At 40.9% G+C, this 27528-nt stretch overlaps 1 protein-coding gene across 6 annotated transcripts in view; it reads left to right on the forward strand.

Annotated features, from left to right (window-relative positions):
* Positions 1–27528, forward strand: part of Gpdh1 (Glycerol-3-phosphate dehydrogenase 1) — a 57184-nt gene that overhangs the window by 8970 nt on the left and 20686 nt on the right. For all 6 annotated transcript variants that reach the window (XM_069332288.1, XM_069332281.1, XM_069332306.1 and 3 more), the window contains exons 3-9: positions 16525–16665; positions 17124–17265; positions 17793–17905; positions 18035–18142; positions 18686–18808; positions 19242–19348; positions 21042–21134. In XM_069332288.1, coding sequence (XP_069188389.1) covers positions 16525–16665; positions 17124–17265; positions 17793–17905; positions 18035–18142; positions 18686–18808; positions 19242–19348; positions 21042–21134 — 827 coding nt within the window. The remainder of the gene's footprint in view (positions 1–16524; positions 16666–17123; positions 17266–17792; positions 17906–18034; positions 18143–18685; positions 18809–19241; positions 19349–21041; positions 21135–27528) is intronic.

Below are 27528 nucleotides of genomic sequence, written 5' to 3' on the forward strand. Positions count from 1 at the left end.
CCATTTTCTCAATTTTAAGACTGTCCGTGTCTATTTCCCACAGCATCTTGTATGTTGATTATATCCCCAGCAGATGCTTTGGGAAGAGGGTAGATGTATAAAAATTTAGGAACCTCTAGTCTTGAACTCAATTACGGGCTCACCATAGCCCGTGCTACATGGACACTTCGTTCTGAGTAGTTAAATCTGAAACAACAACTAGTCTTGAACCACGAACCCCATCCCCAGATCTCCAATATAAAAGAATGATACAGATAATGGCTCCACGGGAGACATCTCCCGTCACGCAGGGTCCAGTCACACCTCCACAGATCTCCAGTATCATCTCTTGATACTGGTAATGGCTCAAAAGGGCCACCACTTACGGGCTATTCGTGCCCGTGCCACCTTTTGGGTGGCTTAGTCTTCATCAATCAATGGCTCCAACGAGCCTCCACTTACGGGCTCACCATAGCCCGTGCTACTTGGAACATTTTGTTCAGAGTAGCTGAATCTAAAACAGTCTTGAACATTAGTTGCATATGTTGGTCCAAGTTATCACAAGTCAACTGAGCTTGGGGAGTAGAACTCTTCTCGCAGCCCTCTCCAGGTAAACCCCAGACATGTAAGGGACAAGAGGTACTTTAAGATAAACACATGCGTACAAACCAAAGTAACGTAACTTGGTCAGGTCATTAAATTACAAATGTCGTGTGGCGGTGATAGTACGCCGGTGATAGTAGCCTAGGTATGATGCTACTGATAGTATCAGGGCTGCGGGAGGGGACGGTGTCTCAACCAGCCAGGGACAATATTCAACATACATTTACGCAAGTACTTGGGAACCAGTACATTTATTAAACCGTTTACGAGCATCGAAACTTCCCAGTCAAATATTATAAATAAACTCAGTGCTAGGGAGCTCAAACTGTTTAATATATGTAAACAAAGCCACCAAATACTGACACAAAATGTACAGGTTCACAAGTACTTGCGTAAATGCAAGATGAATGCTGGTCCTTGCACTATAGTTTACCTGTACCACAACTATCCGGGTCAACTCTGGCATGCCCGACAGATCACTGGAACATTATCTAACACAGTGCAGTTACAAACCCATTAAGATTTCAAATTAGATTCAACAGAGCAGAACACATGGGGGCAAAATCTTACTGAAGCGACCGTAAGTCATAAATACTCACTCTTCGATAAAACAAACAAGTACAGTAACACTTTGTGGGCCAGCCAGAGGCTTAGGGCCCGCGCAGGAAGATTCCTGCAAAAAAAAAAAAAAAAAAAAAAAAAAAAAGTTCCCTACTATGGCTCCATGGAGACGCGCCACACTCTGTACTACGTTCTGACACACCCACGGCCCTCTCCACCACACATGTTCTTCTCTCCTGCCATATTTCATTCATCTTTCTATTGTACCTTGCATGTTTTTCCTGGTATGAATATAGAGTAGATGAGATTTCTGATTTATCACAATATTTGAATTGGGTAGTAATTTTTGTGTGGACGCCTAGCTTACGTAAGGCAACATTAAAGAATTTAATCTACATTCTTGACCTACATTTCATTTTCCTTTCATGTAAAATTAATTGGTGTATACAGGTGTCAATTTATAATATGCTGTGCAGATCTTTGACGTTTTGCTGTTATGTAAATATTTCCGAGGTTGGGACTTTATCGATCGCGAGCTCCGGCCTTGTAGCGAGAGGATCCTTGACCGTGGACCGTGATGTGTGCTCCAGTGTAGCCAACTTGACCATTGAACTTTTATATATATGCCGGCGTAGAGGACGCACCTAACTAGCAAAGATATTTTGTGGCATTTCTCTTTAGCGTGTCTTGTTGTATATTTATTGGAAGTGATTTTTAGGGATTTTGTTAGGGGAGGGGATAACTTGATTTTTGTGCATGTAAATAGTAGGTTGGTGGAGAAAATTGCGTCCTATCCAATTAAATTCAATTTCATTATGCACGCCATACCCATCCCGTGGGTGGTGGTGTAAAGGATTACAGAGGCACATAATCGGTTCAGGAACTGAAGCCTCTAGTTCGTTTAGCTAAGCAAATAACAATCTTTTGACGCTAGTTACACAATTATTCTATCCGCCGGCAAATACCGTAATCGTCTTTGTGAACTACTGGGTAGCAACAGACAACCTGCACACACTAGACTAGTGCATGGACGAGAATGAATATTAGAAAGCCAGTAAAGGAGTTTAATTTATATTTCTGGCTTATTCTTCATAGTTTATAACATATAATGGTTGTTTATTTAGTATTTTGAATAAATGTAAGTTTGTAGTTGAGAGTAATTCTTATTAAATGCACCCAAGCTCAGGCTAAAAATATTTAAGTGGCTATTTTCACCAGCTAATCTTTGTTTCTAGTGATGGACATGCTTGTATTTTACACCACGAACTATAGAACGGGAGCATGACAACCCAGCATGAGGCTGTTGCCCTCCCTCCCGATAGTTAAAACAGCACACAATGGAATGACCAATGGGCGCCTCGTCCCCCTCCTTCCAAACGTCTCGTCAAATAGGCAGGCGAAGAGTCACAATAACGTGGCTGAAGTATGTTGACCAGACTTCACGCTAGAAGGTGAAGGGACGACGTCGTTTCGGTCCGTCCTGGACCATTCTCAAGTCTCGTCAAATATGTATTGTGTGATTATTAACAGTGTGGGAAGTTTGGAACTAGTAGTTTATATCTGCGGGTTCTCGTATTGCCGTTATGTTAACTAGTAACAAGGCCTTCTTGCAAGAGACCGGGAGAGGGAGGGTAGTAGCAAGAGTGAATCAGTTTGTGGGTGAAGAAACGCGTGCACTTGGTTTGGGGGCTGGAAGTTTAATAATATAGTGGTGTGCTGTGGCGGAGATGAGGGATGCTTGGCTCGAGAACAGACATCCCCCACACACATGCCAGGAGACAGGAGATGATCATATACTTCACACGTCAGGACATTGGCCCGAGCCTTCACATATACAGCACCTGCGCGCGCACACAACTTTGTATACATTTATACAGGTGTATACAAGGACAGATGCACGCGCACTCGTAAACATGCTCTCCTGTCGTCGTCGCTTCCTCTCCGACAACATTCGACCATCTCCTGGGTACCTGTTTATAACCAGGTGAAACATAGGCACAGTGCGTTAGGAAACTTGGCCAACCTTGTAACCTAACCCAGAACCTCACTGTTGTGAACAGGCTGCACGACCTACTGCTCCACGGGTATGTTGTCATCGTCCCAAATGATAAATGGTGGAGATACAGATCTCATAAGCCGGAGCTCAGTGTCCGTATACACAAACAGGGGTACTGTCCTCTGCTGCTGCGCCAGGGAGAAGGTTGACGGGTTGACTATTTCTAGAGTAAATTAACTTGCCAACGAGAGTTGTGGTAAGGATTAGTTTCTCACAAAATTAGGATAATACGCGAGAGTATTCTTGCACGAATGGTGCTGTCATTAGTCCGTGAGCCGGGGAAACTTGTTGTAGTGGCTACCGCTCCTGCTACCATACCTGCTATCATACCTGTTTTGCACATAGCGTACACCAACGCGTGCCATGGCTCTACTCTGTATTCTATTTGCGTAGTATGGGAAGTCAAGGGACATGTCAAAAACATGTTAACGTAATGGTGGTGGTGTATCCTAGCAGAGTAGATGCTGAGCTCTAGTTCATGGGTACCGTCTTTTGTTTAGCTGTTGCTAAATAAGACGAACTAAATGTGCTTTATCCACTAAAGATTGTGTGCTGTAGTGGTGGTTGGCTCCAGAGGCCTATTTCTTCTTGGGTCTTATTTGAGTCTAGAGCCGCAAATCTTGACCAATTTATAGATGAATGTGGGCGAGGAGTCACAATAACGTAGCTGAAGTATGTTGACCAGACCAAACAATATAAATAAATAAATGTTTATTTAGGTAAGGTACATAAGAGATTTTACAAAGAATGATGGATTTCGATGTGGATTCGGTATATAACTTATTTAAGAATGTTCTGGGCAGAGCACGGGAACGTAGTGTGCCATACAAATTGAATAGATCATGTACTAGTGACCCAAAGTGGATAACAGGGAGTTTGGGGAGCCTTGTAGGTGGGAAGGGAGCTTGGTGCAAAAGGATTGAGGGTGGGGAGGTCACTTTGGAACAGGAATTCGTGCAACTGGTTAGAGATGTTGGGGGGGAGATGGGGAAAGCAAGGGGAAACTGTGGGGTTCGCATGGCGGGGCGGGCAAAGACGGATCCTGGGGGGTTTTTTCAGTTGTATCGTGCTAGGGCTGGGGAAGGGATGGGTCCATTGGAAGCTGAGACGGGTCAGATGGCAGATGGTGATGAAGAGATGAGTGGTGTTTTTGGTAAATGTTTTGTATCTGTATTTACTAAAGAGGAACTTAACAATATGCCTTCAGCCGAACAAGTCTATGTGGGTGGGGACGAGGACAGGTTGACGAGTTTAGCAGTTACCAGGGAGGATGTTCTTAAACAAATAGTAAAACTCAAACCAAACAAATCCCCAGGGCCGGATGAAGTGTTTGCTAGGGTGCTTAAAGAATGCAAAGAGGAGCTTTGTGACCCACTGTCAACCATATTTAATAAATCAGTAGAGTCAGGCAGAGTGCCAGAGTTTTGGAAAGTTGCTAATGTGATACCAGTTTTTAAGAAAGGAGATAGATCACTTGCGTCTAACTATCGACCAATTAGCCTAACGTCTATTGTGGGAAAGTTACTCGAATCTATAATAGCAAATAAAATTCGTCTTCATCTTGAAAAGCATAAATTAATAATTGAGTCGCAACATGGTTTTATAAATGGCCGTTCATGTTTAACAAATTTGTTATCTTTTTATTCTAGCATTGTTGAGGCAGTTGATAGTGGTAAGGATTGCGATGTTTTATACCTTGACTTTAGCAAAGCTTTTGATACAGTGCCACATGAAAGACTGATTAAAAAAATAGAGTCTCATGGTATTGGGGGTGCTATATTAAGCTGGATTAGGGCATGGCTATACCAAAGGAAACAGAGAGTTAGTATAAATGGAATCAAGTCAGAGTGGGAAAATGTTGTAAGTGGAGTGCCTCAAGGCTCTGTCCTGGGACCTCTGTTGTTTATAATATATATAAATGATTTAGATTCAGGTTTGAGTAGCAACATTTGCAAATTTGCCGATGATACGAAAATCGGTAGGGAAATTAATTCGGAGGAGGACTCACTATCACTTCAAGTTGATCTAGATAGGGTTTTGAAATGGTCAAAGGATTGGCAGATGCAGTTTAATGCTGATAAATGTAAAGTTCTGAGGTTAGGTAATGATGATAGAGTTACAAGATACGAGCTAGATGGTGTTGTGATTGCGAAGTCGGATTGCGAAAGGGATCTGGGAGTTATGATTAGTAAGAATTTAAAACAAAAGGATCAATGCATAAATGTTCGTAATAAGGCAAATCGGACACTTGGATTTATTAATCGCAGCGTTAGTAACAAGACACCTGGTGTGGTTCTCAAGCTATATCTTGCTCTAGTTAGGCCCCATTTAGATTATGCAGTTCAGTTTTGGTCGCCATATTATAGAATGGATATAAATTCACTTGAACGTGTCCAGCGTAGGATGACTAAGTTAATTCCCCAAATTAGAAATCTTTCATATGAAGAAAGATTGACAAAGCTTGGGTTGCGTTCGCTGGAAAGGCGAAGAGTTAGGGGTGACATGATAGAGGTTTACAAGTGGATGAATGGACATAACCGGGGGGATATTAATAGGGTATTAAAAGTATCAACACAGGACAGAACACGAAACAATGGATATAAATTGGATAAGTTTAGATTTAGGAAAGACTTGGGTAAATACTGGTTCAGTAACAGGGTTGTTGATTTATGGAACCAATTGCCGCGTAACATTGTGGAGGTGGGGTCCCTCGATTGTTTCAAGCACGGGTTGGACATGTATATGAGTGGGATTGGGTGGTTATAGAATAGGAGCTGCCTCGTATGGGCCAATAGGCCTTCTGCAGTTACCTTTGTTCTTATGTTCTTATGTTCTTATTTATAGATAGGGCTAATACATACAATGCCTAAAGCCACTATTACGCAAAGCGTTTCGGGCATGAAAAACTTAAATGATTAAACCTTAATACTAATCGAGCATAAAGAATAAAATGTGTTGAGAACAAATAGATAAAAGGGGGGGAGGAACTAGGTGAAGGAACGACTACGTTTCGGTCCGTCCTGGACCAGTCTCACAATCGACTTGAATGGTCCAGGACGGACCGACACGTCGTCGTCCCTTCACCTTCTAGTGTGTAGTCTGGTCAACATTACATGAATGTGTTGCTTGTGAGGGGGCCCAGCGACCTGCATCACGGGATGGTGTGTGGTATTAAATACTATGAGGTTACTCATTCTTATTAAATGGTTGCCACCATCGCCATTAATCAAACTCTGTCTCTATCCTGGAAGTGGCCCCAAGTTGTCGATCACACAAGGGCTCTGGGATTCCGTCGGGACAAAGTATAGTATGCTGGGTATTTAAGAGATTCCGTGATAACCTCAGCACTCTTCCTCACCTGACCTACTGGCACACCGCATAGGTTCGAATCCGCATCACGGCTCCTACTAATTTTCTCGCACATCACATTAGTGATTACTGTGTGTAATTGATTAGCATTGCTCCTTGTGCTTGCATTGATGACCTCCAGCTATTATGCTCGTGACACCTTGTTATTTTTCCAGTGTTGTGGTTAAGGTATTAAACGGTAATTATAATATATTCATTTCTGGGGTCTTGTACCACAGTAGTCTACGCCCTCAACTCACAATAGACCTGGGTTCAATCCTCAGGACAGAAACGGCTGGGCAAGTTATTCATCTTAAGCCTGTGTTTACCTAACGGTAAAATAGATACCCGGGAAGTATGTTAAGGGGTTGGATCCTGGGTAAGGTCAGTAGTTGGCCTAGTGGTGGGGGGGGTAAATCTTGGTAAGCCAAAGTTAAAATCTAGACTTTTATAATTGATTAATACACATGTCTGCTGTTGGCAGCAAACGCCCCCACGACTACCTAATCTGCTGGTGCTTCAGGCTGTGTACATAGCCTTCCTGGTTTGGTGCCTTCTTTTGATAATTACTTACTTCAGGCTGTATTTGTGATAAGAGTTAGCACAGTGTTGGTTCATGTGGTGTTGTGGTAACACCAAACACGCACGTCTTGTCCTAACACACCCTCTTGACTTCCTTCTATTAAACTAGACTGTTGTCCGCCTCGATGCTTCAGAACTTCCGCGTCTTGACTTCCGCCCTCGCGTCTTGAAAGTTATAATAAAAATAACTTGAATAAGTATTTCAAATATAATTGTGATATAACCCCGTTTACCAATGTAGTGTCTTGAGGAAACTGGTTTGTGGAAGTTCACTTGGTTATAAGGACGTAAGTTGCTTCCTCCCGGTGTCGCAACTGGTTGGATATGTTGCAAATATGAATTAAGTGGATGGATGGCATAACAAAATATAGGTGAACTGAAGGGAATATTACCTGTGTCGGTGATCCAGTAGACTTAACACTGCGTTAATAGGGCTAGGGTGACACGCTGATTTATGATTGAAGCAAGATAAAGACGCGTGGCTTTGTGAATAGCATTTTCAGTGGTATAAAATGTGAAGTTATGTATGCAACAATTCATATTTTGTAATGTTCCTCTGTCGCTGTGTGTACTGCTTTGTTGGTTGGGAGTACACAAGCCCTGGTCTCGAAGAGCTGCTCCCAGAACCCCATCAAGCCGGGCTGGGAAATTGTTTACTAGTAGCAGCCAGACAAAAGTGAAGGGCGGGAAGAATGACCTTGATATCCAGCTTATCATTCCCTCAGTATCTGGCACACAGCCACGGGAGCTGCTACCCTTCACTACTCCTCCCCCCTACAATACCATCAACGTTCCCAACATTCCTCTTATCCTCGTCAGACACTCCTCCCTCACCTGCTGCTGTGTTTGTGGCACATGTATTCCAGGTAGTCTTCCATCCTCTACGAACTGACAGGTCACTAGGTTCAAGTGTGTTTATAGACAAGAAAAAATACATCTCAAAGGGATAGAGTAGCTTAGGCTATTTCTACCCCCCCCCCTTTCCCCAGGTTACTAGGCTGGCTCGACTAGTCCTGGTTGGCTCTTCAGCTTGAACTAACCTGTATGAAATGTTAACGTTCAGACGTGTTGTCCTTATCTCGAAGGCCAGAGGGGTCATACACCATCAGCTTCCATCCAGTCTGCCGAATATTTACCATCAGCCAACGTACTCCTAATACCAACAAAAATAAACTGCGAGAATTTATTCTGAAGGTTTGGGAAAAGTATACGGGTGGAAGTGGAACGTTGAAGTGTGCAGTAAGTGTGTACACACCTTCCACCACTGCCCCGGTAACAGGTGGTGATGCCAGGGAGACACACTCGCTCCTCGGTTCTATGCTTCCCGGTTTGGTTATATTTCCACATCTAACCATAATTCGTTCTTTATTATACACCCCATAAACCATCCCGTGGGCGGTGATGGAAAGGGTTAGAGGCACATAATGGGTTCAGGAGCTGAACCGCATAGTTCGTTTAGTTAAGCAAGTGACACTTTTGAAACTAGTTACACAATTGTTAATGTTGTATATACGTGTCGGCTCATAGCAGCCTTTTTTGGACTTCTCTTGTACACGTGTGTATGTGGGGCTCGTGTGCACATGTATAAGATTTTTACCAAACAGCCTAACCTAGTATCTTGGTTACCCACAGTTTGAAAATGCTCATGTTTACACCTGGGCTATCTAATCTAAATGTCTTCAGATAGAGCAATTCTGGAGTACTAAGGAGGTTCGGCCTCTCATGCGTGGGGTCCGCGGTTAGTGTCTCGGAGCACACATGCTGGCAAACATAAGAACATTGTTTGGAAACCTAAATCAGGACTCCTTCAAGGCAAACACGTATGTTAGACCATACTGGAATATGCAGCATCATGACGGTGCTGCATCTTGTGAAGCACAAAAACCTAAATTGAAAGGCACAGAAGTTTGCAACAGATTGGTACAAGAGCCAAAAGGGGCGGGGGTCGATGTGAGGATAGTTATAGAACTAAATCTCTCTCCCTAGAGGATAGAAGAAACTGGGGGTGATATAAAATACTGTGGGGGGGGGGGGGGAATTGAGTAGGACAACCGTAGCCTCTTCTAATTGAGTAGGACAAGAGGACGTAGTTGGAAGGTGGAAATGCAAATGAGCAGCGTGAATGTAAGGAAATAATCTCAGCCTATACGAATGGTAAAAGTGGTATGCTGTGGAAGCCACCTTCAGCCACAATGTTTAAGGTCAGATTCGATAAAGAATTTGAACGTCAGACTAGTTAAATTTGAATGAAACGGGTACAACGAGGCTAGAAGGGGTATACAAAGCTAGACCTCGCTAGACCTGGTTTCTTACAGCTAATTATGTTGACTACTGAGGTTAGTGGTCAAACTCTTCTTGCTGTAAGCTTAACTGTATCGAAGAAACTTGCGGTAGTTCACTGCACGGGTGAGAAACGCGCGGAATGTAATTTAAAGATGAACAAATACACACAATACGAACATAAAGAAAACGCCTGGTATAAAGAGCCAAGTTCAATTCCCATGGTGATAGCCTCATTTACAGCCCCGCTCCTGTGCCAGGTAAGTCCACTACGGGCTGAATCTTAGCTGAATCTTAACACAACAACAAATCCCAGAGTCAGTGATGTGCAAGGTAAACACCAGGTAGGGGAGAGAGCTGGAGGTCGAACAAGGTCAGGGGCGGGGGTGACCTGGTCCAAGTATAGCCAGCCACACAACACTACTTGCGAGTCTGCAATCTCCCGGCCTCTCCCTCCCCCCCTCCTTCGAGTATTTTGGTTCCACAGCAACAGAGCCGCGCTTCTACTTCCCATAAGTTTCATACATTGTTTCCTGTTGTCGAATCCTCTCATTGTTCCTAGTGTTAGTGTTGAATATCTTCATCTTAATGATTTAGATTAGGTTTTCCCTTAGACTTCCATTCTTTAATATGACGTATCTTGATCTTGGTGTTCTCACTTGTTGGTATTTTAGTCCCCCCTTTCCATATTCTACAAAGATTGACTTATTCATTTTTTTATAATTATTAGAGCAAAAGAGTACAGAGTATACCATATACGTGGAGTCAAAGCGCATTTAATACTCAGTGTCGTCTCTGAAGTTTCATAATACAAATTGGGTTTGTATTATGACAATTGTATTATGAAATTGGGTTTCAAAGCTAGGTTCCTAGCCTTGAAACCCAATCTTTGTTCACTCTTGGTTAGTGATTGTTGCGCGTTCTTCAAATTGTTATTGAGAATGACTCTTTCCTCCTTAGTCTTAGTTTGGGTCATTTATGGTGCACCTTGTACCGAAACTGTGAGTGGAAAGTGTTACAGTACAGGTACATAACGGGTTCAGGAACCGAACAATATCCTGTAACTTCATGGGGGGGGGGGGGGGGAAGTTACGGGAACTGAATCAATGAAACTTGTTTATCAAGGCTGTAAGTGGTTTTCCCAAAAAGTTTCAATCAATCTTAGCGCTATTGTGGGCAATTGCTTTACCTCACACTTGCCCCAAGCTGCATATCTTCCCTCTTAATTATATTATAGCTTGCCTCTGACAGTTTGGGTTTCTTCAGTCTGGCCCAAATATCTGGCTGATTGTATTATGCGAGTGGTCTGTATTTGGTTGGCGCTCTCGGGGCGTCTGGCTTCTTGTTATTGTTTAATATTCAGCTACTGGGAACAAAACGTTCAAAGTAGCACGGGCTATGGTGATCCCGTAGTGAACTTACCTGGCACAGGAGCGGGGCTGTAACTTGGCGTCTGACTGTTGTCTGCAGATACAACCCACCGGAATGTGGGAGTCTGTCGCCGCCTGTCCACAAACACCTAACCTCGGTCGATTAAAACAGTGTCTGGGTTCCTCTCGGACGTAGGTTCGAACCCTCGTCACGGCCCTTGTGGATTTGTTCACCCAACCCGGTTTTCTGGCAGCGGTGAATAACTTGATTTGTAACCTGCAGAGGATTACAAAAGTGATAGGATAACGTGTGTAATAGATATCAAGCACCGTTTAATTACGAAGTGGTTATAGTCTGCATCAAGGAATGTTACATTGTATCAACGTATACACACGCCCGTGGGATAGTACGTGTTCTCTCTTATCAAGGTGACTGCCTCGGGTTGTTGACTCTATAATGGGTGTTGGTTTGTGGTGAGGGAAGGATGAGGCGGCGCTGACGAACACAACTCATAACTGTGGTCTGGGAGAAAGTTATCTCCAGCTGTGTCATCCTTGCAATGTTGCACACAGCTAGTAGCATCAGACCTCTTGAAAGTTTGTATAATATACATGTATATAATTATATGTATATAATTATATACATGTATAACTATATACAAGCGCGCATAATTACCCAAGCGCGCACAAATATTCTAACATCACAAACTAAAATATACAAAATGGTTAGTTTCATCTCAGGAGTTATGATGCTGATGAGTTGGCAATGGAATAGTGTTTTTCTAAGACACGGCACACGAAGGTAAGGGTGCACGGTTTATGCAATAACAATAAATTAGTCAGAGGAAAAAACAAGAGGCTGCCTAAGCGACAGGTATGATGAATTTGACATCGGCAAACATGAAAAAAACTAGGTGGAAGCTCCTCGCGAGGCCTAGGAGCGAGAGGAGTTGTTTGTTGTTGTTGTTAAAGATTCGCTACCTGGAACAAAAAGTTCAGTAACACAGGCTATACGAGAGGAGTATCATGCAGACACGTGGGCTCCCTCCGCCGCCCAGGAGCGGGAGTATCATGCAGGCACGTGGGCTCCCTCCGCCGCCTAGGAGCGGGAGTATCATGCAGGCACGTGGGAGGGAGCAGCAGGAGTATCATGCAGGCACGTGGGCTCCCTCCGGCCTCCTCCCATGGCCTACCCGTGGGCCAGGTCGTACCCTGATGGTTTTTCACAGGATGATGAAGTGGTACCTGTTTGACGACCCTGCCTAGATAGATGGCTACCAGCTGTCCTGACTGCGGGTATCACTATCATGACTTCCCACCCTTGGCACTGTGATCCTGGGGAGTATGGTGGTTTGCTCCTTGAGGTAGACCATATTATGTAGAGGGTTAGGGATTTCCCTTGTATAAATTACAAAGTGCCGCAAAAGTAGCTTTCAACCAACCTATCAATACATTGTATTTTGACCTAACTATCCCTAAACTTCCAAATGTTTCTACAAATCATAGTGGCTCGTTAAATTGACGGCTGATTTTTTCTTGTCCTGATTCCCAAACTTCCCCTTTTTGTTTTTCTTCGTAGACGAAGCTATTCTTTTACGATGATAACCAGCATATATATATTTTCTTCTCCTCGAAGGAGAGGGCTAGAGGTCGATTAAACTACTTAGTGTAATGGGTCATTGAGCACTCAGCCATATGTGGTTAGCAGCTAGTCACTACTGCTCGGCTTGAAGTATGTGTGCGTTTGCTCCATCTGTGAGTGTAAAACCCGCACGTCTTTGGGTCATCCAATAAGGTTAGCAGACTTCTAGATGCTACCACTGTTAGGCTTAGACTTTGAAAGTACCTCTGGGAGTTTGTAACTTCTGGTGATGAAGATTTGACTAAATGTAAACTCGGAAGAACTATTCGCATACTTGCGTCATTATATAATGGAATGTGTAAAAATCGCGCCCAGTTGGGTGGGTGTGGAGTAAGACTACATCTATGGTGAGTCAGTTACTAAAGTGCCTTGTATAGTGACTGTTGAGTCTCACTGAATCACTTGTGATGTAAAAAGATTATAGATATATATATGTGTAAATGATTGTATATATATATATAATATGTACTTGTGTATAGAACATTATCAATTGTAACTAGCTTCAAAAGATTCACTTGCTTAGCTAAACGAACTATGCGGTTCGGTTCCTGAACCCATTATGTGCCTCTGTAACCCCTTTACACCACGGCCCTCGGGGTGAGTATGGGGTGTATAATAAAATAGAATTGAATTGTTGTAGCCTAGTATTGGCTGGCAGTCTCTTGGGCGTGGCGAACCGGCTTCTACAGCGCTTTGGGTGTTGCATGCGGGGAGTCTATATAATGCCTCTTCTAATTGTAGTGAGCTGCAAGATGTGTGAAGCTTGCGGTCATGTGCAATGTGTTTGCGACAGGTAAAGGGGATAGTGGATAGCTCCCTTGCCCCAGGGTCGATAAGGGAGGAGAATATGTTCTTTCCCTAATTCTGATGCTGTTTATTCAATTTTTGTAAAATTCACACCAATTACTTCCTGTGAATTGAAGAAAAGTTGGGGTTTTCGCATACATATACGCATACAAGGCTTTCCCCTGTGGTGCACTTGTAAAACACTCGCCCGGCGCTTCGTGAGCGCTTTGGCCTGGGTTCGTATCCTGGTTGGGGAGGATTGACTGGGTGCCAAACCTTAACTGTAGCCTCTCTTCACCCAGCAGGGAATGGGTACCTGTGGCGGGTCGTGTTCCGCGAGAATATTAAGATTAGGGACCTGCCCGAAACGCTGTGCGCGCTAGTGGCTTTACAAGAATGCAAGACCTCGTATATATACAGTGTATTTACACAAATAAAACCCTGAATTCGTAACAGCAAAATATGTACACTAATTTAGCATGTGCAGCCGCGGAACTAAAGGCCAAGGGTGGACGCTACTGATGAACGATAAGGACGCAAGGAAGTTTGTCTAAGAGTACAGTAGTGAGTAAATGAAGTATTTTATTATTTTTTCTACCACAGACGTGGCCACACATTTACAATGCTAACTAGCATATATACATTTTTCTTGTCCTCCATGGACAGGGTGAGAGATTTGTCATACAGTTCAGGGATTTATTAAACAATCAACCACAGAAGGTAATTGTAGTGCTTTTAAAATGCTATGCTAAGCTACATTCGTAAATACAGATTTATGTATGCTACATAGTGTTCGATGTTGTGAATGAAGTGAGCTAGAAGAGAGATTTTCACCTTTTTCCAACTCGCACCACACTGAACTGAAATTAAGATACATCATTAAGTTGGGTTAAAAAAAATTGGACCTCAGATCAGTCTCTATGCTAAGAAGTTTACTGCTTCATAAAAATATTTATAGGGCCTATATAGTGGGTTGGCAAATACAAACTTGCTGTATCCTCCTTTCGTCACACACACACACACACACACACACACACTCACTCACTCACTCACTCACTCACTCACTCACTCACTCACTCACTCACTCACTCACTCACTCACTCACTCACTCACTCACTCACTCACTCACTCACTCACTCACTCACTCACTCACTCACTCACTCACTCACTCACTCACTCACTCACTCACTCACTCACTCACTCACTCACTCACTCACTCACTCACTCACTCACTCACTCACTCACTCACTCACTCACTCACTCACTCACTCACTCACTCACTCACTCACTCACTCACTCACTCACTCACTCACTCACTCACTCACTCACTCACTCACTCACTCACTCACTCACTCACTCACTCACTCTGTTGCCACGTAATTTTATCTTATTCCATTCACATTAACTCAAACTTCCTTGCATACTTTTCTTGACCTTACATTCCACTGTCGATTGTTATAGTTAATTTAAAAAAAAGCTTCATCCGCCATTCGCTCAGTATGAAATTCTTTGGGTCTACACTTCTCAGTCATTTGATTTACTGGCTGCTTTCACACTTGCTCTAATTGTCTTGTGCTAATACAACACTGCCGACAAATCAGGGTTCGGCTTGACTCGCAAAATTTCTCCACCATATTAGTTCTTGGTCGTTGCCTCAAGATTGATGCAAAGATGTCTTAATTAACATGGGGGCACGGCCGTTGACCACCTGCCCCATGCTACCATATCTTTTATAATATATACACTTGGCAGTATATAATTACTCTCTCCCACAGGAAATCCCTGGGATTAAATTCCCATTTTTAAATTGTTTATAATGTGTTGTGCATAACAATCGTGTGATGATCCTGCACCTTAAATAATGGGCAGGGGCCATAATGTGGGTAGGGAGGCCGCCCCCCCCCCCCCTTGTGGCCATAACGTGGGTAGGGAGTGCCACCCTCCTTGTGGCCATAACGTGGGTAGGGAGTGCCACCCTCCTTGTGGCCATAACGTGGGTAGGGAGTGCCACCCTCCTTGTGGCCATAACGTGGGTAGGGAGTGCCACCCTCCTTGTGGCCATAACGTGGGTAGGGAGTGCCACCCTCCTTGTGGCCATAACGTGGGTAGGGAGTGCCACCCTCCTTGTGGCCATAACGTGGGTAGGGAGTGCCACCCTCCTTGGGGCCATAACGTGGGTAGGGAGTGCCACCCTCCTTGGGGCCATAACGTGGGTAGGGAGTGCCACCCTCCTTGGGGCCATAACGTGGGTAGGGAGTGCCACCCTCCTTGGGGCCATAACGTGGGTAGGGAGTGCCACTCTCCTTGGGGCCATAACGTGGGTAGGGAGTGCCACCCTCCTTGGGGCCATAACGTGGGTAGGGAGTGCCACCCTCCTTGGGGCCATAACGTGGGTAGGGAGTGCCACCCTCCTTGGGGCCATAACGTGGGTAGGGAGTGCCACCCTCCTTGTGGCCATAACGTGGGTAGGGAGTGCCACCCTCCTTGTGGCCATAACGTGGGTAGGGAGTGCCACCCCCCTTGTGGCCATAACGTGGTTAGGGAGTGCCCCCCCCCCCAAATGACCATCATGCAAGTAAGGGGGGGGGGGTCCCTACTCATGATAACCTGATTTTTTCAAGCTTTATTTTTAAAGTTTAGCAGAGTTCTGGCATTTACAACTTTGGCATGTAGGCAGTTCCATGAGTTTATAACTGTAGATGAAAAAGCATCTTGTTTTCAGTTGCATACCATGACTTGTTGAACTTGAAACCATTGCTGCTTGTTTGTTACATCTGACCTTTTGAAGAATTTGTCTGGATCCTCCTCCTAAATTGTTCTGTATTTTGAATGTTTGTTTTGATCAGCCCTATCATGTCTGGTTTGCAATGGCCCTAAAAATATCTTGGTATAAGAGTTGACTTGTACGGTACTTGATTTAGTTGTATATTGTGCTGTTCTTGACTACAGTTGTACATCGTACTGTATGGTACTTGACTGTGTTGCAGATGCTTTAATTGTCCAAAATGTTCTTGCTGGATCAGTAATATTCATTAATCTTAGTGGTGTCTGAAGGATGCAACAACTTTTTCATTCTTCAGCTTGTGTAAAGTTTTGTTTACAGCATCAACATTACCTTAGATTTCTTTGTCATCTTTCTTTGGCTGATGTGTAGTTTGGTAATCAATAATAAGCTACAAAATGTTGTGGTCATGAACAGTAGCCTATTCAGTACCAGTACTGTACTATTTTTTTAATGTCCAAAATGCTGCATGTACTTGGTCGTGTAATACTGTACTGTACTGTATATTAAAAGTAGGCTTTTTCTTTTATGGTAGGTGGCAGTACCTGATGTATTGGAAGCTGCTAAGGATGCAGATGTGCTCATTTTTGTCATCCCTCACCAGTTCATCAAGCGCATTTGTCAGCCTCTGGTAGGGAACCTAAAACCTACCACTGTGGGCATCTCTCTTATTAAGGTGAGTTTTGATGTAAATGTCCAAAATTGCATGAACGTGTCACATAATTCTAATTGGCAAGATATTATTCAAATAGACGAATCGATTTAAATGCATAGTTTAATGTGCCTCCAATATTGTACTTTACTAACTATGCTGCTTTGTACAATACTTGAGAATTGCATTATTGTTTAGTACTGCTGTAGTATGGTTGTAAAATGCACAATTGCATTGATACTTTTATGCAGTTTCCAGTTAACCAGCTTAATGATTCACCAGTGAGCATATGCAAAATAGGAGCTAGGCTGTATAGAATATACTTCTTACCAGTTACATTGGAGTTTAAAAAAAAAAATTTAAGCTGAAGACTTTTTTAAAGACGAATCTTTTGATTTTTGCCAACATTTTTGTTTAATTTCCTTCAAAGATGTTGCCAATTTGCATGTTAACATTACTTATATTTGTTTCGTGAATTGCAGGGTTTTGATTCAAAGGAGGGAGGTGGCCTCACTCTAATTTCACACCTCATTCAGGAAACTGTAAATATTCCAGTGTCTGTCCTCATGGGGGCCAACTTGGCTGGAGAAGTTGCTGATGAAAAGTTTTGTGAAACTACGATAGGTATGTATGTTGACTCAAATACTGTACTGTATTAATTTGTTCAGCTGTTGTCCTAATCGGTTTTAATTTTATTCGGAAAGAGACTGACATGGCTTCATTATGCACCCAAATTTACCCAAAAGTGACCAATTCAGATCGAGTCGATGGATAAGAAGTTGGTAGCATGTATTAGGGTCCCCCGTATCTTAGTGTTCCCGAGACTTTTTTTCCAGCTTTGTTTTAAACTGTGTGTCTTTGTATTTACAGCTTTAGTGGATTGCAAATGTATCCCTTTATTAGCAAAAAGAATTGCCTGTTGTCTGTCCTACAGTGTGGCTCATTGAGCTTTCAAGGTCGAATTCGGTTCTTCCAGGTAAAGTGTGTAGTGTTGGTCTCGAGGCTATTTACAACCTTGGTTGATGTACACAGTTGAAGGGTTAATGTTGGACAATTGCCAATACTGTACCTAACCCGAAACCAAACTTTTCGACCATTTCCACTTGAACTTTTCCCCACATTTCTCTAACACGTTTAATATGTATTAATAGGTTGTCGTGACATGGAAGTTGGACGGGTGTACAGAGACCTTATTCAAACTGATTACTTCAGAGTAGTAGTAGTTGAAGATGTTGAAGCCGTTGAAGTCTGTGGAGCTCTTAAGGTGAGCTTTATTAGTGTTTAGTATTTGGCTAATTTATTTATTTGGTTTGGCTAATTTGACTAATTTAATATTTAAGTGTTGACAGTATACTGTAGTACTAGATAATAAAGCCTTAATTTTGTATTACAGAATATTGTAGCGACAGGTGCTGGGTTTGTCGATGGCCTTGGGTACGGTGACAACACAAAGGCTGCCATTATAAGACTAGGTCTGATGGAAATGATAAAGTTCTGCGAGGTGAGAAATTTATAAAATGACCAAGGTATTGCAGAGTATCCTTTTACATATTATACAAATAATTTTTAAATTGCCTATTTAATATTGTTAAATCATTAGAATCATTTTGACACTATTTACAACAGTGTGAACATTTATTTTTATCACGTTATTTGCATTACTAGGCTCGCCAAAGTAAAATTACTATAGTAATACAAACTGTACTAAATTGTAAACTATTCTTTTTTAACTTAAAAATTAACTAAAATGTAAACTAACTATTGTAAACTGTCAAGCAGTTGAAACTTTTGTACTTAAATTTCTCGTGAAATGTTGTGAAACCATAAGATGCAAAAACTCTACCACAGAAATCCAAATTCTTTGGCATTCTTGTGTAATTTGTAAACTAAAACTATTAGTTCGGCAGAGAGCGTGTCGTGGGCTAAAAGTACAGCAAAATAATTATATACTAATAATTCTTTACATATAAATAACCATTTAGCAAAAAAATATAAAGTTTAACAAAATACCTGAAAATTATATAACAAATATTTTTATTTGCAGGTTTTCTATCCAGGGTCAAAATTGGGAACATTTTTTGAGAGTTGTGGTGTTGCTGATCTCATTACCACTTGCTATGGCGGCAGAAACAGAAAAGTTGCAGAAGCATTTGTTAAAACAGGCAAGGTAAATTTTTGCAAACAAATTATGGGATAATTTTTTTTTTTTTTTTTACTTGCTGTACATTTGGGGCTCAATTCAGTGATGCAATATGCCTAAATGCTCATTGAACATGAATGTTGAAGCACGATTACTCAAACTGGTCACTTCAAGAATGGATGATGATCAGTAGGCTGTGCAGGACTCTGCAAATGTTGTCACTTAATGCAACTTCTCAAATGTGTGAAAATTTATCTGGAAATCCAGCAAAATTTGCAGTTGTAACTTAGTTTGTTTACATCTTCAATTTTGAGGAACTTGTCCCTCTTTTTGGATATTGTACAATAAGAAATATGGAAATAATGAATTAATTCAGTACTGATATTTTTCAATAAATATTGTATCAGTCTACGAATATTTTAGCCTATATATAATACTTCAAATTATCTTGGTATTTCAGTCTATTTTGGAACTAGAAAAGGAAATGCTGAATGGCCAGAAGCTACAAGGACCTTACACGGCAGTAGAAGTAAATTATATGCTCAAAGATAAAAATATGGAAGAAAGGTAGGTCTGGACTTGAATAAAGGTTATTAATATTTATAGGTTACAAACTCGGTACAGCTTGTACAGACTTTGAATTCCAGTGTCACTTTCATTATCCAGGTCAAGAGGGCATGGGGTGAAGATAACTACTGTAGTTAGTACAGTACAACCACAACTGGATGAACTATGAGACAGTCCAATTCGATGCATTGAGAGATTCATTGCAACCGGAGATGCCTCATAGATGCATTTCCCTCTCCCTATGAGCTTATTTAAATTGGTGAAATTTTTTAAACCTATAATGTGATGGCTATGAAGTGAACACATCTGTAAAGAAATTTAACCACATCTAGCTTATTTTTCATGTCCCCCAGCTTCAAAACTAATTTTTTTAAAGTAGCAGGGCCATACCTGAATGAACAAAAACCTTTACCATCTCAAAATGAAAAGAAACCAGACAACTTGGTTTTAAATAGCCTTTAACTTTCAAGAGGCTCCAAAAGTTTCTTATAATGGTGCATCAATCTACAAAAATAATTAAAACCATGATTGAAGCCATAGTAAGTTACCATTCATACCCTAATATATCTTACTTGTTCGTGTACTAGTTACGCTAAATAGTGTCCTGGACTGCTATCAATTGCCCCGAGAATTTTTTACATGGTAATTATATATCTTTTTTTATCTTCTGTTTTCCAGTGATGCAAGGTTGTTCTTTAAATTTCCCCTTGTAACGAGCATCTTGTATTTGTGACTAGTTTCATGGCATACCTCTGCACTTTCTCCCACTTAATTTGTTTTGGTGTAGTAGTGTATGAATGGTGGTTGACTGGGGGTTGTATGCAGCCGATTAGCTGTAGCTGACCTAGTCGCATTCCACCATCTATTTTCTTCAAAATTTAATGTTTGTGGATGGAGGGCAGTAAACCAAAAAAAAAAAACCAATACCCACTGTAGAGAAATGGTCTGGCTCTGGTAGGTCTAAGAGGACTCCTGCAATTGATGTGACCTAGTAGAGAGGAGCTCTCTCGGCAAGATAGCTTTAGGAAGAAACTGGGCCTTTACCAAAAAAAGAGGCATTTTATTATATTCAATGCTTTATTCTTTTATTCAGTAATGTTAATTTTTTAAGCAAGCAATTTTTCTCTATTGATGTGCTGTTAGATTACTTAAGTCACTAAAGGGTCCAGTACAGAAATGGAGTATTAACTGTGTAGACATCAGTAACATCCTGTTCTTGCCTAGAGTTGCCTTTCTCCACATCAGGCTGGGTTCAACCCAAGTGGCAGTGATAAGAGCTTAGTGGACCCTCGCCAACATATGGTTACATCTGATTATGATCGAGGAAGATTGGAGCAAGGGTCGGTACCAGTGACCCCTGACACACTGGTGCAAAGCAGTACATAAACAAACCATACATGTGTGCACAAAGTTGCACATATATCAGTTGCCATGTTTAGTTTCATGAATTTCTCAGAGCATTGGTTTGTTTGGCGATGCTTTTATTTCATGTGTTTTGCAGGCCAGATTGCAGGGCTTATATTGTTCAGGACCTTCAACCTGGGAAAGCCACTGTGAGCTCTACACAGAGTAGCATTTAATTATATTAAATACAGTACACTTTAAATTTCTCCCCATCTCATTTTGAACTGTTAAAATACTTTGTTGGCGCTTACTTTATATGCACTGATAAGCTTCATTTTTTTTTTTCCAGATTTCCTCTCTTCACAGCTATTCACCAGATTTGTTTGGGTGATCTTCCTCCTTCAGGGATGATTGACTGTATTCGAAACCATCCTGAACATATGTAAGTGTACCTCAAATATCTCTACTTTTTTTTTTCATACTTCAAGTAGTTATGTGCATTTGCTTCGGATTGTATCATTTGAGTATTTGTAGTCATCAGTACTGTCAAACTAATAGAAATATACATTTAATAAAATGCAACTACTAACAGGCATGATTAGGCTGCAGTAAAAAAAAAAATCCTAATTAATTTTTTGCACATGGTAATAAAATAAAATTGGTATGGATTGATCTGTGCGACTCTTGAAAGCTGGGTATTGATGTGAATTTCAAAGTTGTATCTACTGCTGTGTGATCGTAGTGTCTAGTATGCTGGTAAAAACTCTAAAGAATTATGAATGTACATGTAATATTTAGTGGTAAATGATCCGAGGTCCGAACATCGTCATTCTTCAGGTTGACAATGCAGCCAAGATGCCACAAAGGTGCACGCATCTCCTATATGCATTTCTTTGTTTTCTCTCGACATATTTTTCTGTTGGCGTAACTCTTGTACCTGCGTGATCATAGCTGACGGGCTTTTCCGCTCGTCTTGTGCTAGACAATTCTTCCTTACTGTACCTCATCAGCATGAGGTATGGACTCTATGTATATAGTAGTACAGTAATGTACTTTGTAGTATATTTAATAATTAATGTATAGTTTGGTGGTTAAAAAAATACCATTTAAAGCACAATCTTTAATCTGATTTTTTTGTCACCATTGACATTAATTCTTGAAGCTGATGCTAGTTCGTTAATGTAGCATGTACTTTATTTTTTATTTTTTTTTCCCCCCACTCGGTCACTAGTGTTTCCCCTTCAAGTGTCTTTGGGTTCTCACTTGCACTCTACCTGAATTACGTTATGGCATGACAGTATATTACTGTATATAAAGCGTGCAGTACAAATTATTGTATGTTCACTGCAGGAATGCATTTTTATTGCTTCTTTATTACAGTTTAAAATGTGTATATGGTGATTCCATTTTTGGCACAAGGTTTTCTTGAATGTGCTACTGCAGGTAAATATTTATAGGTACTGTATTAACAATTTACAACTGTGTTGTACTGTATTCTAAAGATGTGTGTTGTTGTTTTTTGCTGTATTGTGCCTTAAATGTGTAAATTGAGTGGATGTAAAGTTGTATTTTGCCTTTTTTATAGCTTTGGTAAATGCTCTTGCCTAAATGTTAAAATAATTGATAATTTGGCAGTACAGTGAAGTCTCCCTCAATGATCTTCCCTAAATATCATCTTGTAATTATATAATAATAATGTACTGAATAAAGAGGTATGTGTAATAAACAAGTGTTGGGGGACAGGCAGCCAAATTATATATGTACAGTATACATGTTTAGCCCTGGGTTTGTATCCTTGCCAGGGAGAGTTGACTAGGTGCCAGTCCTTAACTATACATCTTTGTTCACCCAGCAGTGAATGGGTACCTGATGGTTAAAAGATTTGGTAGGTCGTATTCCAGGGAAAAAAAGATTAGGGACCTGCCCGGAACGCTGTGCTTGCTAGTAATTACCAAAGTGTAGTTACAGGATGAGAGCTACGCTGGTAGTGTCCCATCTTCCCAGCACTGTCGTGTAACACTTTGAAGTTACCAACGGTTTTAGCCTCCACCACCTCCCCAACTTGTTCCAACCGTGTACTACTGTTTGCAAAAGTGATTTTTCTTATTTCTTCGGCAGCTTTGTTTACTTAAATCAATGACCTGTTGTTGTTCTTGAAGTTCCAGGTCTTATTCTTCTTCTTGTACAAGGGGCTATTTACCCTTGAGGCTTTACAAGAATGTAAGAACTGTGTAATTACCCAAGTGTAGTTACAGGATGAGAGCTACGCTCGTGGTGTCCCGTTTACCCAGCACTGTCATATGACGCTTTGAAACTACTGACGGTTTTGGCCTCCATCACCTTCTCAATTAACTTGTTCCAACCGTCTATCACTGTGAAAGTGAATTTTCTGATTTCTTCTGCATCTTTATTTCTTTTGCATCTTTTGTGTACTCGCCTAGTTGTGCTTGCGGGGGTTGAGCTCTGGCTCTTTGGTCCCGCCTCTCAACCGTGTGTGTGGTGTGTGTGTGTGTGTGTGTGTGTGTGTGTGTGTGTGTGTGTGTGTGTGTGTGTTTTAGGTTTAACATTATTATTCATTTTCTTTTAAGGGTGCCGGTAGTAGTCGGGTTCATTCTCGATGCACAATTGACAAGTCCGGGTTCAAATAAAGGGCGTGACAAATGGTTGGGCACATTTCCTTTCACCTAATTCCTCTATTCCCCTAGCAGTAAATGTAGGTACTCAGGAGTTAGTTGGCTTGTTGTGGGGTGGCATCCTGGGCGGGGTCTGTAATTCGGCCTGGGGGGGGGCAGGAGGGGGGGGGGCTTCGGTAAAAGCCTAACGTGTATGAACACTCGGGCTTCCTTTTCTCAAACGCAAAAATTATTATATAGAGGTCCTCCCCAAGGTAAATATTGCTCGCACTATTTTCCACCAACCATTATCATTTTGCCTTCAAGTGTGCTATCAATAATTGGTTTGTGTTGTATGTTGATATCTGAGCACTATCTGTAGGCATTTGCAGTGGGAGGGAGGTAGGTTGGCAGTGATGCAAGACGACAATACATCTTCCTCTGTACTTTGATACGGATTAACAATGACCCACTTCTCACCCTTATTTTATTACATGGGGGGGGGGGGAATATATTTGATAGTGTAGATATGTGTACATGTTTATAATTTAACACTTTTATTTTATGTTAATAAAAAACTATGGAATTAATTTCTTTAATCCATGCAGTGTAAAAATTCCATTAAATGATAGGTTTCAGTCCCAATTAAATCATTGGAGGCAGACTTCACTGTTCAGTACTTGCTTAAGTAACTTTACGTAAAAGTATTCTTTTCAGATAAAGAAGTTTTAAGTTTTTGCAGAATTTCTGTTCGCCAGATATTTTATCGTATAGCTCCACCATTTAGGGCAGACTACAGACGCTGTACAGTGTTTAGTTACACAGTAAAAGTTAAAAATAGATTAGTACTGTAATTAGCATAGCATATTAGAACAAGTGTAGTCTTGAACACTGTTCTGTGGAGAGGGTGGGGGGTTAACATGCGTGTTTATAGATTTTAATACTTTGTGTATACTATTTATTTCGATTTTTGTATATTTGGGGTCAGCATTTAATATTTAGTTTTTGAATAGCTTCTGAAAAAATATGAAATGCAAATTTAATTGTAAGATCTATAATGCACATAATTGGAAAAACTTGCATTTGTCTTATGGTTAATAAAATATGGGCAGGGGTGATATTAGAGATTTAGGCATGGAATGAGGTACAGTAGCTCTAATAACATTAGATTGTACCGAGAAGGAACTTAAAGGTAAGAACACTAGAGTACGGTAAAAATAAAGCCTATAACCAATAAAAGACGATGATAAACGGTTTGTGACTGAAGGGAAAAAATGCTTAAATTTACATGCCTTTATACAGTATGAAATGTTGTATATTATCACCTGTCCAAGATGAGACACGTGTAGTAATTCAATCACTTTGGTCACCATTCAACTCGCCAGTTTAAAACAAAATTTGAAATCATAAATACCCTAATCATAAGTACTAGTGCTTTATTTTAAGAATGTAATAATGAAGGCGTGATTAAATTAACCAGTGTACACAAGGACTAACATAAAAGGAACAAATGGACTTGTTTAAATACAATACTGTACTATCCAAAGCAAGATATAAGTATATTGTCCTCATTCTGTGCATTTAAGGTTAATAGCTTGAAGCTCAGTTGAGGAATAAGTCTCTGGTCTTATCAACTGCATGATTGGTATTTTTTACTTTTATAAAGCACTGACATCATTTATTTAATTTCTATAATCTGCCAGCCGAGTAGATGGCAGTTATTTATTAACGTTACACGAGGCTTTCCACCCGACTCATTTTAACCCTACTGCCGTTGGTTAATATTTCAAAAGAAATCGGGAGCATGCATTACATTTCTTTAAATATGTAACTGAAATAAAATGAGCTTTGTACACAAAACAAGGTAGTCTACATGAAAATTGTCTAACTTTATTATAACATGTGTAGTTTGATTACATGTTCTGCACTTGGTATATTATGGAGGCATCTTCCTTGTTTTCCATCTTCAGAGTTTCCACCTTTTCCCAAAGTAATGCTTCCACCATTATCTTTTGTATAGTTTGAGATATTTATAGAAACTGTAGTGTGAAATGCTTCCTAGTGCCTTTCAATCATTAACTGTGTGGGAAAAAAAAATACCTGGTCTTCTGTGCACTGTTAAAAATCTCTTTAAAAGTGTGGTTCTCTCGTTTGCATTTTTGGCTTAAAGGTTTTTTCATTGTATTTTATCAACTTTAATTGGATTATAATATCCTTTCCTTTGTTTACATATTTGAGCATATTATAGTACTTTGAGTCTTGTATATGATTACCTGTGTGTGGTTATGGAAGTAGATCTTTGCATTTTGTTGGCTTAAAATTATTACTTTATAACATGGAGTTTAGAGATTTTTAAGTAGTTTGGCATGTACTCTTAAAGTAGATATACTAAATTTGACAAATTTTTATTTAGATTTTAAGTACAATGATGGAGAATTTAAAAACTAAAGCTTAAAATGTCAACTAATCTTAAATACTTTTTGAGGTAATTGATTTGTATTTAAAGAAACTGAGGCAACTTGACAGTCAAAATATACTGAAATTTCCGAAGCTGAGAATATTAAGCTATAAGTAAAGTTTGCAAGTTTTAGACTACTGTACTCAAATTGGACAGTGTAGCAAGAAAGGATACGAGAGTATAATCGCATGAAACCCGAGTTAATACGATGCTCATTGTAAGTTAGAGTATTGCAGTTAAATGTTGCACTCTGAGCCGGCCCCTTGGTTGTTACCCCATGTTAAAGCCTTACTCCATATAAACCATTGGGTAGAGGAAGGGGTCCCTAATGGTGCAGGGATCCCATAAAGGGGCACCCTGGTTACCAGTGGAAGTAAGGGAGGTACCCCAAAAGATGGTTGTATTGTACCACTATGAATGAGCTCAATGTCAAATGCTGTCAAGGAGGGGACCCAACCAGGAGCAAGTCCCACTGGGACAAGAGCCCACAATGCCCCACAGACTTGAAACACCAGATGCCAGGGCTGTACTTGGCATGTGCGACCTAGAGCCATTGCAGCCCCGAAAAGGATCGGTGAGGACTGCTATGGGCAAAACAAAGACACCCTTTATAAACAGGGTTAAACTAGCCAGGGATAATCCACAATGGAAAAATGCAGTAGAAACAATGTGCATTAAAGCTTACCCCCCCCCCCCCCTCCCATGCACAGAGAAATGTCTAGGAAAATACCAATCCTTCAAATTCAAAAATTCAAAATTCAAAACTTATTAACTTGTCAACCTTTTACAGAATAGGTGAGAACAGGTGGACCATCTTTAGAACTGAGAGGTCTTGGCTCAGTGTGAAGGTTAAAACTGTTTAAATTAGTTGACTTGACTCCATGAGGTGGTATGCATAGCATATTGAGGTAGGGAAGAGCACAGGTTTACCCCCAAGCATATTTAGCTCCTCGAGTCAGTTTTGGACATCATGTTGGTCCATATATTTTGTAGCCCTTGGCCTAAAGTTCAACTGACAAATATACCTGTGTGTGTGTGTGTTGTAGAATTAGTCGCATACTAAAAGGTAGCTTTAAGTGGGTTAACCTAAATTATCAGCACCTGTGCTTAGGCCTTCTCCTCATCCTATATAAACAGTTAAATATTGATCTGGAAAAAATTCTCTTGAATAATGTGGGGACCATTTGACAAGCAGTTGCTTTCCTGTCCCTGTCAAGGCCACTAGAGATGATCAGATAAATTCAGGTAAATAAATCCCCCCCCCCCCCATCCTGTCTCTAAATATGTAATACTGTAATGACCATTTAAATTTAACCTTTGCAGCTATTCCCTATTTCTGTGTGTAATATTGTGAACCTTGTAGTGTCTGAGACTGGTTGTGTGGTGGTGTCCCATCCCTCCTTTCCCATGCACATGACCCACTCACCCCATTCACCATGGAATCGACTACTTCCATTACCATTTTCACGTCTCCCCCCCCCCCCCCCCCCCTCCCAAATCCTCTCCTCGTCTCCATCCTACTCTATCCTACCCTTGAAGTGTGGCAGCAAGCAACCCATCCTCCTGAAATGATAGTACAGTACTTCTAGTAACTATTTTGTCGAAAGTACCAATATGTAGTGATGGGACACCAATATGATAATTAACTTTTTGTACTCGGTCCAGAAAAAAAAACTAAAAACCAGGCCTAAATATTCCTAGGCCTATTATAGCACACATGTTCTATATTAGACCTAAGATAGCATGTATTAGGCCTAAGATTACTA

The sequence above is a fragment of the Procambarus clarkii genome, chromosome 4 (genome assembly GCF_040958095.1).
Source record: "Procambarus clarkii isolate CNS0578487 chromosome 4, FALCON_Pclarkii_2.0, whole genome shotgun sequence".
Lineage (NCBI taxonomy): Eukaryota > Metazoa > Arthropoda > Malacostraca > Decapoda > Cambaridae > Procambarus > Procambarus clarkii.